General features: G+C 34.7%; 1 protein-coding gene and 1 non-coding gene across 4 annotated transcripts in view; both read left to right on the plus strand.

Moving 5' to 3' along the window:
• Positions 1–16,862, plus strand: part of TAF1B (TATA-box binding protein associated factor, RNA polymerase I subunit B) — a 90,999-nt gene that overhangs the window by 10,772 nt on the left and 63,365 nt on the right. For all 3 annotated transcript variants that reach the window (XM_074288112.1, XM_074288113.1, XM_074288114.1), the window contains exons 4-6: positions 214–311; positions 1,467–1,562; positions 6,382–6,532. In XM_074288112.1, coding sequence (XP_074144213.1) covers positions 214–311; positions 1,467–1,562; positions 6,382–6,532 — 345 coding nt within the window. The remainder of the gene's footprint in view (positions 1–213; positions 312–1,466; positions 1,563–6,381; positions 6,533–16,862) is intronic.
• LOC141559323 (U6 spliceosomal RNA) lies at positions 36–142 on the plus strand. The gene has a single exon (XR_012487371.1). It is a non-coding gene; the product is annotated as a U6 spliceosomal RNA (small nuclear RNA).

Raw genomic sequence — 16,862 nt, forward strand, 5'->3', positions numbered from 1 at the left:
AATTGTACAGTAATATTGGTAAAAAAATTTTTTTGGTGCTTACTTTGACAGCACATATACTAAAATTGGAACGATATAGAGTAGATTAGCATGGCCCTTGCGCAAGGATAACACTCAAGTTCGTGAAGCGATCCATATTTTTTTAAAAAATGCTTTTTTGTCAGATGTCAGATTGTGAATGCAAATAATTGAAATGTGTTCTTTGTCATATAGAGAAAGGCTTGGAATGGTACATCTGTGAAGGTTTTCAGTATATACTTTATCAACAAGCTGAGGCTCTGCTATCCCTAGGAGTATGTCCCAAATTAAAGGTAAGGTGCAGTAGAATGTGTTAATTAAGTTAACATACTTAACATTTTGTTATTTTTAGGACAATAGTATTTAGAGTGGAACTAAAGATCTAAGACCACTATAGAACTATTTTTCTCATTGTCTCTTGAATACCCTTCCTGGTTAACCATACTTTTTCCCTGGAGTTCGTTTAACAAGTATTTGTCCTTAACAGTAAACCTATATGCCTTGTACTGTTAAAAGAAGTCTACAGAATTAGTGAGAGAATAGTGCACATGAAATGAATCACTAAGATTATATAGTCAGGTTTTTAAAAACTAACTGCAAAAGGAATTAAGAAAGATCCCTATAGGCTGAAATGGTCAAAGAAAGCTTTGTAGAGAGGAACTTATTAAAAACAAATTTATCTTTGATAAGATAAACAAGAAGAAATCTCAGCAAAGAATGTCTTGAATTTTTATTGAGTAAGTAGATATTAGTTTGTTCTTTTAATATATTTTATGGGAATAAAATTTTTAAAAAACATTTATTTAAATCTTTGAACTACTTGAGACTTCCCTGCATGTAATAATATGTAATAATTAAGTCACTGGATCAAAACAGAAATAAAACATTTAGACAGAAGAACTAATTAAATTACTTTTAGTTATTACAAACATAGTTTTTTTTTTTCCTGCTGCAATAACCCTATTGTAAAAGACTATTATTTTACACAATTATTATATATTGTCATTCTGACTTGCAGTAATGCAATATATCATTTCAGCCTGGCTAATACATTTTATTCTGACTAGGATTTTATTTATAACTGACATGGAAACATAAACTTTTCGTAAAATCAATTAGCAGTATGGTGTGTACATAGAGTGTTGAACTTTGGAGTCCAGTTAGATCTGGGTTCAGATCCTGCCTCAAACACAAGCTCCTACAAATTTGAGCAAGTTACTTAGCTTTCTGAACCTCAGATTCCTCATCTTTAGGGAATTGGACCCAATGACTTTTATAGTTTCCTTACAGCTTTAAATCTGTGATCTTAAGATTATTGAGTAATTAATATGTGCCTAGAACTTTTAATAACTTTTTTCGAAAAACAAAGCACAATATCATATAAGAATATGATATTGTTATATGATGGACATACTGTTATAAATTGAACTATTTTTTTCTTTCCTTAGGATGAAGTATTACATAATTTTTGGAAGCGTTATCTTCAAAAGAGCAAGCAGGCATATTGCCGGAGGCCAATTTATTCCAATGATAATAAATCTGTAGTAAGTCTCCAAGTTCAAAAAAATGAACATGAGAATTAGCTAGTTAATTAACTAAGCAAAAAATTAAAAGGTTGAAGAAAGTAGGTAAGCAGGATAACTTCAAAAGTAATATACTGAATTTATCTTTTCATTTAATTTAATTTTTATTTCTACCCCTGAGATTAAAAAAAAAAAGTAAAACTTTTCTAACAATTGCATTCAGATAAAAAAATTGCTATATTGGCAATTTACACACACACACACACACACACACACACACACCCCTCTGCATTAATACTTCATCTCCCTATTACAGTATGGATAGCATTCTTCATTATTGGCCCTCTGTAATCATAGTTGATCATTACATGGGTCCTCATGTGTCTCCCTGCATATAAGTCCTAATAGGATGAATAATGAATTTCTTGTAGTCCCAGGTATTCAAATTCATTACTATTTGAAGTTAAAATTATAATTGTTTCTCTCCCAATGAAAATATGCTTTACAAATTTGAATAATGTGACTTCTTCAGGAAATTCATTTTCCATACTAATTGGGATCTCGTTATATGTTCCTGTGATATTCAACTTCACTTTACTTCTTACTTAGCTCATCTCATGACTCTCTTGACTTCATTTTGGCAACAATTCTACCTCTCTAGCTGCTTCCTTCAATTCTCCAGAATCTCCATTTGACATAGTATGTTCACTACCTATGCTCACTTCAGATCTTGTTTGGCCCGTAAATCCCTGGGCTAATTTTCTAGTTTACTTCTTCCGATCCATGTTAGATGCTGTCTTTCTCCTATTCGAATATGTTTCTTTATAATTAGGGCTGTCTTTTTGCTTGTCTTTACAGCACTTAGCGCAATGCCTCCTTCTAGTCTGTTTTTCTTTCTATCTATCCATATCCATCCAGAAATCATCTCTGTCTTCTTATCTACAAAATGTAGATATGAATATACATATATGATATGTATATATTATATTTTATTCAACCAGTTGATGGTTGAACCTTGTTATTTTTTTCCAGTTAAAATAGAGCTGCTATTAAATATTTTTGCACACTTTTTCTTTGATCTCTCTGGTATATAGGCCTAGTACTGGAATCACTTAGTTAAATCAGTAACTTGATTCAAAAGCAAATTCCAACTTGCTTTCCAGAGTGCTTGAGCCAGTTCTGATCTCCAACAATAGTACGTAAATGTGCCTGTTTTCCTGAAATCCCTCCAACATTTGCTTTGCCAGTCTGATGAGTGTGAGATGGAATTTCAGATGTAAATTTCTTTAAAGTGATTTTGGCATTTTTTCCCCATACCTATAGATTGATTGGATTTTTTTTTCCTTAAGAATTGTCTTATCATATCTTTTGATTGTTTATCATTTAGGGGAGGACTCTTAATTTTAATGCCTTGAATCAGTTTAATGTGTGTTATATTGGAAATGAGACATTTGTCAGCGAATCTTGCTGCAAAGATTTTTTCCCAGTTAACTGTTTTCCTTCTTTAATCATAGCTTAATTGGATTTGTTTGTGCAAAATTAATTTTATGTAATCAGATTATTAATCTATTGTCTTTGATCTGTTCTGTCATTTTTTTGGTGAACTTTTTTCCTATCCATAGATTTGAAAGGTAATTTTTTTTACTTGACTAATTTGTTTATATTTGACTTTTTATGTATCTCTCTATTTAAAAACCTATTTTGTTATACAGTGCCATGTGCTTGATTTCTGCCAGACTACTTTCTAGTTTTCTCAGTAGTTCTTGCTGATGTTTCCTTATCCCAGTAGCTGAGTTCTTTCAATTTGTCAAATGCTAAGTCACTTTATTTCTGTCTTATTGTGTACTTGGTCTGTTTTGTTCAAAATATAATGAGAAACACATCCAAGATAAGAAAGGAAATGATTGATTGGGGACCAATCTTTGTCTCAAATATTTGTGATAAGAGTTTGACATCCAAGATAAACAGACAGCTAATAGAAACAAAAGCCATTCCTTTGGACAAGGGGTCAAAAGATAGCATAAACAGCTGCCCCCAAAATTGCATACTATTGACCAACACAAGAAAGAATACACTAAATCCTAATGAGAAGAATGCTAATCAAAACAACCTTTTGGTTTTACCTCATACTCAGCAAATTCGCAAAGATAGTAAAACACCGAGAAAAACTGATACTGGTTTTACCTTCTCTCAACTTTCAGTCTTTTGCCAAGGGAAGCCCATCTCAGGGGCTTTATCTATTTTTCTTCTGAATCTTTCACTCCTTCCCTCCTTCCCTCTTCTTCCTCTTCCACTATTGGAATTAAAAAAACAAACAACTCAATCACTGTCTTCAAATAGCTTACACATGTAATAATAATAATAATAATAACAACACATATATAAATGGTTACAGTGTGCTGGGCACCATGCTTAGATCTTTACAATTATTATTTCATCTGATCTTCACAACTCTGGGAGATGGTGGTGGTGGTGGTGTTAATAATCATTTTACAGTTAAGGAAACTGAGATAAAGAGGTTAAGTGACTTGCCCAGAATCTTATGGCTAGTTAGTACTTGAGACCTAATTTGAATTCAAGACTTCCTGGATCTAGATTCAGCTCTTTATTCACTGGGTCCTTTCAGCAAAGGAGTTGTATAATTGTAGCAAATAGCAATGGGTTCTTTAGCCTTTGAATTTCTTTCTCAGACTTTTTTTTACCTGTAACTTTACTATTTGTCCACTCTGTAGTCTTTTGCTTTGTATAGAGGCAAATTACTTCTTCAGGTCTAGGAAGAAGGTAACACAGTTGTTGCTAGTAAACAATCTAAAAAAATAATGGTTTGTGAATGAATTCTAAAGGAATTTGTTCAGAAAGTGTTTAGTAGTAAATATCAGATTTTCTCACTTATGCTTTTAACTTTGCCTTTAAGAATAAGTATAAGCAAGTAATTTGGTTAGAACCAGAGAAACACACATATCTAAAGATATTTGGGGTGTAATCTTGCTCTGATGGTGTCTTTAGAGAATATCTTCTTTCTACTTTGCCAATTTTATAATTGATGCTTGGAGATCTGGCACTGAGAGGGAATTGAGAGGTGTTGGAGGCTATCTTGTGAAAATAATCAGGTCTGATGAAATTAATATTTTGAATTAAGATTTCAGTATCTCTGTCCAGAATATTATCATCTATAAAATAGCCTACTTGGAAACCATACTTTTAGCCAAAGGTAGATTCCTAGTTCCTAAGAATGTTCATGTTATGAGTTAAATGATTATAGAATCAGTGATTACTATTGCAGATGGGATTGGTCTCCTTTTATCTGTCTGATATAGTAAAGCAATGAATGATATAATTTGTCCTACTTACGCTAGGACAGTTGTTTGCTGAAAGAAGATTTTTAAAGACAAAAATGGAAAAGCACTTTTCAGATATCTTGTGCTTATCCTATAAGATGAAATCACTGATAAGATCATTGCACATTCTTTCTGTTACTGTGTACAGTGTATCTTGGTTCTGCTTATTTCGCTCAGCATCAGTTTATGTAAATCTTGCCAGACCTTTTTAAAATCAACTTATTCATCATCTTTTATAGAACAATAATATTTCATTACCTTCATATATCATAGCTTATTTAGCCATTTCCCAATTGATGGGCATCTACTCATTTTCCAATTCTTTGTTACCACAAAAAAAGACTGTTTTAAACATTTTTGCACATGTGGGTTCTTTTCCTTATCAGATCATATGTATATCCAGGTAAAACCTTTAAAAAAAAGGATTCTCATTTGTGGTACATTAGTCATATGATGAAGGGTGCTGATTTTATTGATTTGGGGAAAGGATAGTTGCTATAGGTCCAAGGATTCAGATCAGCATAGGTTTAAATACTTTTGTGTAGGACTATAAATTTATGTTTATTTATTTAAAGCAAATAAGAAATATATCTACCATTTGTACTTAAATATATGTACATGTATTATGAATATATACACACACCTACACTCTATTTTGTGCACCTGAATATTTTTGGCAGTCATTATCCATGTTTTCATAAATATTAACTCTGACCATATTTCATATCTACTGAATAAATTCTAGTGATTCCCAGTTGCCTGTGGGATCAAATATAAATTCTTTTTGACATTTAAAATCCTTAACTGTAAAACAGGAATTATAGTAGCATCAATCTCCTAGTGTTTTTGTAAAGATTGTGTGAACTAACATTTCTAAAGTGCCATACATTAATTCCCGGCACATAATAGGGACTTTAAAAATCCTTGTTCCCCTTTCTCCACCCTGGCTTTCTTTAAGATCAAGTTTTACTTTCTGTAAGAAGTTTTTTCTGGTGTCAAATTGTGAGGACCTTTTCTTCTGAAGTTACCTTCCATCTATTTTTTATATATGTATATACTTTGTAATTATATAGATACATACATACATTGTTTTCCTCATTGGGAAAGGATCCTTAAAAGTCAAGATTGTTTTTTAATTTTTCTTTGTATTCCCAGTTTAATACAGTGCCTGGCATACAGGCACTTAATGTCAATTCATTCATTGAATTGAAAATCATTTGAACATCCCCAAGCTCGCTAAATGGCATTAGTACTATATGGACTTAAAATGAATGTTCACACAGTAGCAGAATTTGTATTTGCTATCTAAATGACTATTAATGAATAGTCATGTCCTTTGTCCTTAAGCAGTTAATGTTCTTCATTATCTTTAGTCTTAAAAAATTATATAGTAGTTGGGTTGCCAAATGATTATCTAAATCATTAAACTTTAAAATTTTTTAACTTTGTAGAAGTTATCACTTTTCCAGGCAGTAATTTTTTTCTTTTAATTTTGAAAATAGGGGTCTGACAGCTATTTGAGTCTTTCAGGCTTGGATAGTGAACCTGAGCTGCTTAGTATCCATCGCTACCCTTTCTCAGAAAGTGAAGCAGAATCTCACTCTGAAGTCAGTGATAGACTGATTCTTCCCAACATCAAATTTACACAATCTGGTAAGTGGAAATTCAAATTATATAGAATTGTAGAATTTTGAAATTGAAGGGGATCAATGATTTCATCGTTTCTAATTCTTCAATTTTATATGTCAGATATCTGAAGTCTTAAGTAGGTTTCTTGCCCGAAGTCTCATTGGCAAAACTTAGATTCCTAATTTTCAATCCAGTGTTCACCTTATTTATTGTACCACAATTTTGTAAATACTACATTATTTGTTTTAAAATTGTACACATTGGTAGAGGATATGCTATATATGACTTGGGAATGAGGAAGAACTAAATTTTAATTCTAACTAGTCTTAATTCTCTTTGTGATTATATCATATCAAAATAGGCACAGGATCTTAGGAGCTATGCTAAAGAGGCAAGACAGTTTTCATGTAATCAGAACTATAGTAACTGGGTTGCCCAATGGAGAGAGCATAGAACCAGGAATCAAATCCACTCTTCTGTTCAAGTACTTAATATTAATTATAAAATGGGACTAATAATAGCACCTACTTTCCAGGATATTTGTGAAGATTAAATAAGTTAATATTTGTAAAGTGTTAGCATATTTTAGACACTTAATAAAAGGTTTTTTTGCTCTTTTCTCCATAGGAGATCAGCTAAGGCCAAGAAATAGATCTTTTTAAACTAAATTACTTTGCTGATTAATTCGCTTCAACAAATATTTCTCAAGCACCTACCTTGTGATAGGCACTGAGATATGAAGCTATTCTTGTGCTCAGGTTTAGAAGGGATATAGCAGTAAATACAATTGAACTTTAAGAGAGAATATACTAACATTAGTGTAAGGCTTTAAATAGGAGTTGGAAAATAAGTGGAAAAAACTAGGGATATTTTAAAAGAAGTGCAGTATTTCAGTTCTCTGTATCATTGCCCCAGAGGGCAAAGCATTCTAAGAAAGGAGTCAGCCCCATTGTGGATTCTTATTGAGATTAAATATGTGGAATGCCAAGTTTGAGAAAGGTGATTGTAGAATGTGGCATGATTGTTGCAATAGCCTAATGAAAAATTCTTTCTGCCTCAGGTCCCTCCACTCTGTAGTCTTTATTCTATATAGGGGCCAAAGTGATTTTCCTGAAGCCCAGGGATGACCCTTGTAGGTCTCCTCATTAGCCAACTCCAGTTGTTACAAGGAATAAATTCCCTGTAACCTCTAGAAACAAATACAAACTCCTCATTTGGCATTTAAAGCTCTTCAACGTTAAATTTGGCCTACCTTTTCATATTTAAAATATAGTATTCACTTCGATGCACTAAATATTCCGACTATACTAACTTCTCTGATTTTGTGAGAACTGGGTCCATGCCTGGACTCCTTCCTGATCTTCATGTTTGAAAATATCTAGTTTCTTTTTTTTCCCCCTGAGGCAATTGGGGGGTCACACAGCTAGGATGTGTTAAGTGTCTGAGGCCAGATTTGAACTCAGGTTCTCCTGATTTCAGGACTGGTACTCTACCCACTGAGCCACCTGGCTGCCCCCTAGTTTCCTTTTCTAATGCTTTACTAATCCTTCCAGGTATATGTGCCTCTCCCTTAGATTTTGTTATTTAGCTGTTCAGTTGTATCTGTTTACATGACCTCGCGGACTTTGTCCATAGGGTTTTCTTGGCAAAGATATAGGAGTGTTTTGCCATTTCCTGCTCCATTGTGTCCCCATTTTAGAGATATGGAACTGAGGCAAATAGGGGTTAAGTGACTGCCTAGGATCACATAGCTAATAAGTATCTGAGGCTAAATTTGAACTTAAATTTTTCTGAGTGCTCTATCCATGGCACCACCTCATATTAATTTTGAGTATATGCTTTTATTTGTATCTTTGACTCCAGTGATAAAATGTAGGTTGGCACTTTATTTAGATTCTGGCCACTGATTTCACTGATAATGAGGACTCTTGGTGAGGAAATTCCTTATACTAATGTTGATTGGCAGTTGTACTGTAACTTACATTAAGAGCTGCCTTTGGTACCAAGAAGTTAAATGACTTACCCAAGGTCACACAGCCTCTGTGTCAGAGGTAGCTCTGGAATCTAGGCCTTCATATCAAGACTAGTTCAATCTACTATGAAATGGCTATCTCTACCTGACATATAATAGATGCTAAGATGCTTATTGATTGATTTTCCTGGAACAGAGTGTGAAAAGGATTGATATAAAATAAGCCTCAAAAAATTAGTTGGAAGCCAGATTGTAGAACAATTGAGCACTAGATTGAGTGGTTTATCTTTATTTATTTTTTCATTTTATTTTATTAAAGTTTTTTGATTCATAAAACATATGCATGGGTAATTTTTTCAATTGACTCTTCCAAAATTTTGTTCCAAATTTTTCCATCTTTCCCCCACCCCCCTCTCCTAGCTGGCAAGTAGTCCAATACATGTTAAATATGTTAAAATATTTGTTAAATCCATTATATGTATACATATTTATAGTTATCTTAGTTTTTATTAGTTCATTATTCATATAGTATTCATTAATGATAGATTTTCCCAAGACTCTTTTCTGGGTCTTTTTCTCTTCTCTCTCTAATATTCTTAGCAATCTCATAATCTCCCATGAAGTCAATTATCATATCTATACAGTTGACTGAATGCTAGAGAATTCCTCCCAAATATCCCATTAGCATCTTATATCTAAAATGTCAAAAATTGAATTCATTTTTTTTCCCCACTGAAACCTTCCTACAACTTCCCTATTTTTTACAGGAGTGACAGTATTCTTCCAGAACTCCAGGCCTATAAGCTCAGTCATCCTTAAAGATTTTCACTATCTTATTCCCCACATATTCAGTTTGCCAAATCTATTCTACCTCCACATGTCATATTTTTCTAAAAGCACTATTCTTCTCAATTTCCCCATTTCTTTTGATACTGCCCATTTTCTCCCAGAATTCCATCCAAGTTATTAATCTCATGATAGTGTTAAATTTCTCCCTCTTAAGATACCCCACCTAAGCAATCTGTTAACAGATCTTGTCCTTTCTATCTTCACAACATTTGTAAATTTCTCTGTTCAAGAAAGCCACCATCTTACATCAGGTCTTTCTCACTTGTCAGTGGACCATTAAAACAAGATCTTATTTGCTTTCCCTAATTTAATCTTCTGAATTCAAATCTGGTCTCAGACACTTAACCCTTCCTAACTGTATGAGCTTGGGCAAGTCACTTAATCCCAATTGCCTCAGGAAAAAAAAAAGAAAGAAAAAGAAAAGAAAGAAAATTGTTGCCACTGCTCTTTACTATTCCTTAGGTCCCTGTCTTGAGGCTTTCTCACCACACTGGGACTTCCACATAGGATCCTTCCATACTTGCTGCTTCCAGACACAGCATTTTACAAAGATACATGTTTTCCAAACTTTCTTTATGATGACATTTATTTTGCAGGAAGAGTCCCCTATTCTATTGTCTATGGACAATTACTTATTATGCAATTCTGGAATTTGGAAGATATGAAACTAGATGATTTCATTGGATTTCCTGAACATTCGTGAACACCATTCCTGGTGCAAACTTCAGGGTTTTGCATGTCAGCCAGCTAATAAGTTAGTCAATAAGCATCTATTATATATTAGGCACTGTGATAAGAACTGTAGAAAGAAAGTGAAAATAAGGCCCCTGTCCTGGAGCCTTAATCTAAAGGGGGAAATGGTTTATATACAGCTTTGTACAAGTAGGCTATGTTACAGGACAAATAGTAAATTATCAACAAAGGAAAAGTGCTAGAATTAAAAGAATTTAACAAACTTTTCCTGAGTTGGGATTTTATCCAGGAAGGAAACCAGAAAGCAAAGATGAGAAGGGAGAGCATTCCAGACTTAAGGGATAATCTGAGAAAATTCCTGGAGCTGGGAGGAATGCTTTATTGACCATTTAATAGGCTATTCCGTTGTGTTGGCAGTATTAAGGGAGATCTATTGAGAAAGATTGCAGAGGTGAAATCAGCAGACCTTGGCAAAAGATTGAATTTGGATAGGTGAGAGAGAATGAGGAGTCAAGATTACTTAGGTCACAACCCTGAGGATTAGGAGCATAGTAGTGTCTGACAGCAATCTGGAAGTTTGGAAGGGGCAAACGTTTAGGAGGAAGGATAATGAGTTCAGTTTTGTGAGTTTTAAAATGTACATGATTTAAGATTTCCTAAAAGACCGTTGGAAATGCCAGACTAGAGGTCTGTGAAAAGATTAGGACTGAATTGGTAGATTTTTTTTTTTAATTTTTTATTTTATTTTTTATTATTTATTTATTTATTTATTTATTCATTTTTCCAAATTATCCCCTCCCTCCCTCTACTCCCTCCCCCCGATGGCAGGTAATCCCATACATTTTACATGTGTTACAATATAACCTAGATACAATATATGTGTATAAATACCATTTTCTTGTTGCACATTAATTATTAGCTTCCGAAGGTATAAGTAACCTGGGTAGATAGATAGTAGTGCTAACAATTTACATTCGCTTCCCAGTGTTCCTTCTCTGGGTATAGTTATTTCTGTCCATCATTGATCAACTGGAAGTGAGTTGGATCTTCTTTATGTTGAAGATTTCCACTTCCATCAGAATACATCCTCATACAGTTTTGTTGTTGAAGTGTATAGTGATCTTCTGGTTCTGCTCATTTCACTCAGCAACAGTTGATGTAAGTCTCTCCAAGCCTCTCTGTATTCCTCCTGCTGGTCATTTCTTACAGAGCAATAATATTCCATAACCTTCATATACCACAATTTACTCAACCATTCTCCAATTGATGGGCATCCATTCAACTTCCAGTTTCTAGCTACAACAAAAAGAGCTGCCACAAACATTTTGGCACATACAGGTCCCTTTCCACTCTTTAGTATTTCTTTGGGATATAATCCCATGAATTGGTAGATTTGAGAATTATCTGCATAATAATTGAATTCAAGGGAGTTGTTAAAAACAAGTGAAGTAATGTAGAAGAGAAAAGGGCCAAGGATTGAATCCTTTGGTTAGTGAGTATGACTTGGATAAAAATCAGTAAAGAAGACTGAGAAGGGGATTCAGGTAGGAAGGTATCAGGAGAACCAGGAAAGTAGTGTCCCAAAAAATCTAGAGAGAAGAAAACATCCACCCAGGAGAAGAGGATGATCAATAGTATCAGAAGTTGCAGAGAGGTCAAGAAGAATAAGAATTGAGAAAAAGTTACCAGATTTGGCAATAAGACACTGGTAATTTTGGAGACAGCAGTTTTTGTTGACTGATGACTGGAAGCTAAATTACAAAAAGTTAAGAAAGTGAGAAGAATTTTGCTAGTTATAACTGTTGCTAGTTACAAAAGGCAGAAGAAAGATGGAATAATATTTAATGGGGATGGAAAGCTTACGTGAGGATTTTTAAAAATTATATAGTGGTAGAATGGGACTCATCCTTAATTGGTTCCGGAAGACACAATAAGTAGCAAAAGCTTGTTTCATTTAAGGTCCATTTCTTTCTATGTAGTAGTATTTTCAGTTTTGCTGAGTTATTCTTGGTTATAAGCCAGTATTCTCTGCTTTATAGAATATCATTTTCCAAGTTCTCCACTCTTTTATATTGTTTACTGCTATACCATGTGTGATCCTGACTGGCATTTCAATATTTGAATTCTTTCTGGATGCCTACAGCATTTTTTCTTTAACTTGTGAGTTCTGGATTTTGTCTGTGACATTGCTGGGAATTTTTGTTTTGAGGTTTCTTTCAAAAGGAGATTGATTGATTTTGTTTCCATTTTGCCCTCTGTTCTAAGAAACCTACACTATTTTGTTTTAAGATTTCTTGAAATATAAATTCTAGGCTCCTTGTTTGGTCACAGCAGGCAGATAATCCAATGATTGTTATATTTTTTTCCTTCTTTAATCTCTTTTCCAGGTCATTTGTTTTAATTAAGAAGTACCTTATACTTTCTTCTTTTTTTTTCCCCCCAATCTTTTGATTTTTAAAAAATATTGTCTTGTTTAGTCATTGACTTCTATTTTATCACTTTTAATTTTGAGTTTGTTGTGTGAACAAGGTATTGAACCTCTTATATGAAGCTCTTAATTCATTTACAATTCTTTCTTCTACAGCTCTCTTTTCTTTTTCATTTTCCCCCCTCAAGTGCTGTTAACTTCATTTATAAAAAAAGTTTTTTAACTACTTTAAAAAATCCAGCAAATCCCAAACAACTTTTTATTTCTTTCATTCCAGGAGTCCTAGTTGAATTTTTAACCAAGCTTTGTTTTGCTTGAGGTTTTGCTTGGAAATGTTTTGGAGTCATTCTCTTGGGTTTTTACCTGCATACTTCAGACACTATACTAGCTCATTGTGGTAGGGTTTCTTTTTTTGTCATTTCTTCCTGTCTTGAGTTTAGACTTGATATTATAATTGAACTCTGCCACATTAATGGAGGGAAGATTTGAACTGGTCTCATTGCTGCTTTCTTGGACTATTTATTATTATATTATTCTAGGATCTGAGGGACAGACTGGGGATCTGCAAGTTTTCACTGCTCCCAAAGAGGTCTGTCTGATCCAGGGTAAAGTTTGATAATTGTCATTCTGGAATGAGTTCTGCAAATTCCTAAGAGGACTTTTGGTTAGAGTAACAATAAAATCCTACTGGACTCAGTCCTTATCAGTAGTTCTCCTGATAGAAAGCAACAGAACTACAGGCTTCCCTTTGGTCTGGGATTCTTGCCCTTGTTTTTCCTTTGCAGTCTGGGCTAGATGCTGAGTCTGAGATACCACTGTGCTCCTGGGATCTGAGCCAAACTGCTGCTGCTAGCTTCAAAATTTCTTTCTTTCTCAGTCCATTGCCTAAGACCTCTCTCCCTTGAAGTTGCTATCTCCGTGACACTTCATGTGCTCACTCTGTGACACTAGAACTGGGTAGCTGACTAAAAGGCTTCCACTTGGCACCTTTCCCCATCACAGTGCCTGACCATTGAGTTAGACATGCTCCATTATGGCCCTGGGATCTCCTCTTGCATTGATACACTGTTTTTTTTTGCTGGGTGCTGGAGTGTTCCATGTATATTAAGTTCCTTCTTCAACCTAGTCCCCTGTATCAATGGGGCTCTTTCTATTTTCCTAAGAAAATTTGAGCTAGATAAAGGACTTGTGACTTTTTCTGAGTTTTTCTTTCAGGATTCAGTCTAGTTAATTTTCTAGTTCTGCTTTGTTTTCTGCTGTTCTATCACTTTGGCTCCAGTTCCTAAATTAGATTTTTTTTTTTTAATATGGGAAGATATAGGCATGTTTGTAGGCAATACCAAAGCAGCTGGGATGGGAAAAGATTGGGAAAGAATTGAAAATACATAAGAGAATGAGGATGATAGAGGAATAATCTCCTGGAAGACTTGGGATGGAATAGGATCACTTGTGCAGATAAAAGAGTTTGCCCTGGAAAGAAGACTATCTCCTCATGTAAGATAGCAGTGAAAGAAGAAATAGGAAGAATGTATCAGAGTGATTTGGGATAAGGAGAGAGAGATTCCTGTATATAACTTGAATTTTTTCAGTAAAATATTCTCAGATGAGAGGGTTGGAGAAAGAGAATTTCAAAGAGGGATAATTGCTGTTCTAATCCTAAAATGATATGTTAATTAGGGAAGTATAGAAGGATTTCCTAATGATGGTGAAAATAACATAAATTTATATTGGACCCAATCAAAATGGTTGTGTGATTTTTTTTTTTCCTCCATCTTCATTAAGAACATGTGTGTAGGAGTGAAGGTGTGGTGGGAATGATCCAAAATTGAAGATTAGCAGGGTGTAATCAGTAATATGATAAAGGGGGAAAGAACTCAAAAGAAGAGGGCAGTGTGGAATTGAACTAGTTTACTAAAGGTTCAAGATTGGGGAAGGGAAGGGAATGTGGCTATTGCCTGGGTGATTATCTGGGGAGACAACTGAGGAGTGGGGAAATTGGAAGTTACGTTATGTACAATGAGCAGGGTTACAGCATAAGAAGGCAAAGGGAGTGGTAGAAAGTAAATAGATCATGATAAAGGTATTTCAGAGTTGATGAACATGGAGGTAGTAAGTTTGAAGACGATTGATAGATCAAGAGTATGACCATCTTTGTGTATATAGATAAAATGGTAAGATGAGGTGAAAGTGGGGTCATGGGAAATGAGTAGGTTGTGGGATTGAGGGGTTGGGTGTTTTGAGAAAGTTCCAGTGTGTATATTAGAAGTCTTCTAATATGAGGGCTGGATTTAGAAAGGAGAAAAAGATTATGATCCAGATTCTCATTATAGAAGGAAGAAGAAAGTCCTAGAGATCTGTAGACAAAAGCTACCAGGATTTCAATTGAGTTGTAGAGGTCGATTTTTATGGACCTCAGAAGAGAGGAGAGTATACTAAATGATGGTAGTAAGAGAAAAGCCTGGAAATGGCATTGGGGATAAGCATTCTAATTCCTCTACCTCATCAATTGAGAATAGTGGAATGAGGGAAAATGTGGCCTGTGGTGGAAAGAATGTCCAGGAAGATAGTCTCATCAAGAGGGAGCCAGGTCTAGGTCAGAGCCAGAAGATGGAAAAAGTGGAAAAGGAAAAATTTTAAGATGAGAGTATGTTTATTGCCTGTAGAGGAGGCATTCCAAAGTGCACAGTAGAAAGAATGAATGGTATTTGGTTGGGACTTTGTATTGGAAGTTAGGTATGGGAAATGAGGAATAGAAACTGGATATAGAGGTAGAGTAGTTCAGAATGTTGTGGAAAGTATGATCAAGTCAGTTTGGCAATCATTAAAAATTAAGAGACATTTTCAAAGTATTGTGATCTAAGGGTAGAGTTCTTATAAAACTTTGGGCAGTTCAGAAGTGGATAAGAACTTGGTGTAGAAGTGATACTATTCTTCCCCAAAGTAGAAGATGAAGCTGAAAAGTTAATGGAATGTCACCTTCTCTCTACCCACAGGATTCTGAAGAACAAACAGGTGTGAAAGTATGACAGTAAGGCAGCCACATCACCTCATTATGACAGAAGCCTGGAGGTCAGACAGGAGATGTGTGGGGCAAGATGGAGGGCACTTTGTCCTTTCTCTGTCCCTATTAGGCAGGAGACTGACTCACTGCAAGATGGAAAGCACTTGTCTTTTATCATCTTTCAGAGGATGGAGATTTAGATAGGAAATATATGTGGCAAAATCAAAGGCAGTCAGCATGATTATAAAGTCTGATGCAAACTTCAATATTTCGCTATTTTAGGTCTGTAGAAACTGAGCAGTCTTCTTCCCATTCAGGCAACAATAGAATTCCTTACATTCTCATTTCAGGGCACAATGGTAGTATCCAATCAAAAAGTATTTTTATTAAGTATCTGCTTAGTACTGGTACTTTGTACCAGGCACTCTTGTGCACTGGAGATAAAAATTTTTTTTAAAAATCCCTACTTGCAAATAAATTATATTCTGAGAAAGAGAAATATATGCAAATGTATATATATACATACACATATACATACATAAGTGTGTGTGTAAGATGTAGAATAGAGTGGTGGGCCTGGAATCTGGAAAACCTGGGTTCAAATCTAGCCTCAGACACTAGCTGTGTGAGCCTGAGCAACTCACTTAACCCTATTTACCTTAGTTTCCTCCTCTGTAAAATGAGCTGGAGAAAGAAATGGCAAACCACTCAAGTATCTTTGCCAAGAAAAACCCCAAATGAAGTCATGAAGAAATGTTCACAACTGAAATGACTGAACAAAATAAAAACACATGCACATGTGTGTGAGAGTGTGTGTGTGTATATATGTGTGTGTGTGTGTGTGTGTGTGTATACATACCCACACACATACACACATATATCATACACAGAAGCTGAATAAACACCAGTATATACAATGAAGTTAAATACAGAGTATTAGTAGTAGGGGGAATCGGTAAAGACTTCATGCAGAAGATAGGGCTTGGACCATATTTAGAGGAATATAGGCATTATATAGGAGGAAGCAAAGAGATTTCATTTAAGAGGATGAAAGCTGAGGGAGCTTATTCTGAGAACTAGACTAGGGTAGTTTCTACAAGAGTGGAGAGGAGAGGCCAGATATGAGAAATATTATGGAGACAGAAGTGATGGGACAAGAGAATTCATTAGTAATGTGGGTGAGGAAGAGAGAAGTCAAAAGATGCTTGATAGGAATGGTGATCCTTATATTAGGAAAAATGGAAGTTATTAGATAGGATGATTTTGATTAGAAAAATGATTTCCATTTAGAGTTTGATGTGCTCAGCATTGTGGAGAAATCCAGTAGCAAGCTCTGGGGAGCTTGGATGTCATCCATATAGAGATAATTATTGGAGCTATGAGATCTCCCAGAAAGAAGAGAAAGAATCCT

This window comes from Sminthopsis crassicaudata, chromosome 2 (genome assembly GCF_048593235.1).
Source record: "Sminthopsis crassicaudata isolate SCR6 chromosome 2, ASM4859323v1, whole genome shotgun sequence".
Lineage (NCBI taxonomy): Eukaryota > Metazoa > Chordata > Mammalia > Dasyuromorphia > Dasyuridae > Sminthopsis > Sminthopsis crassicaudata.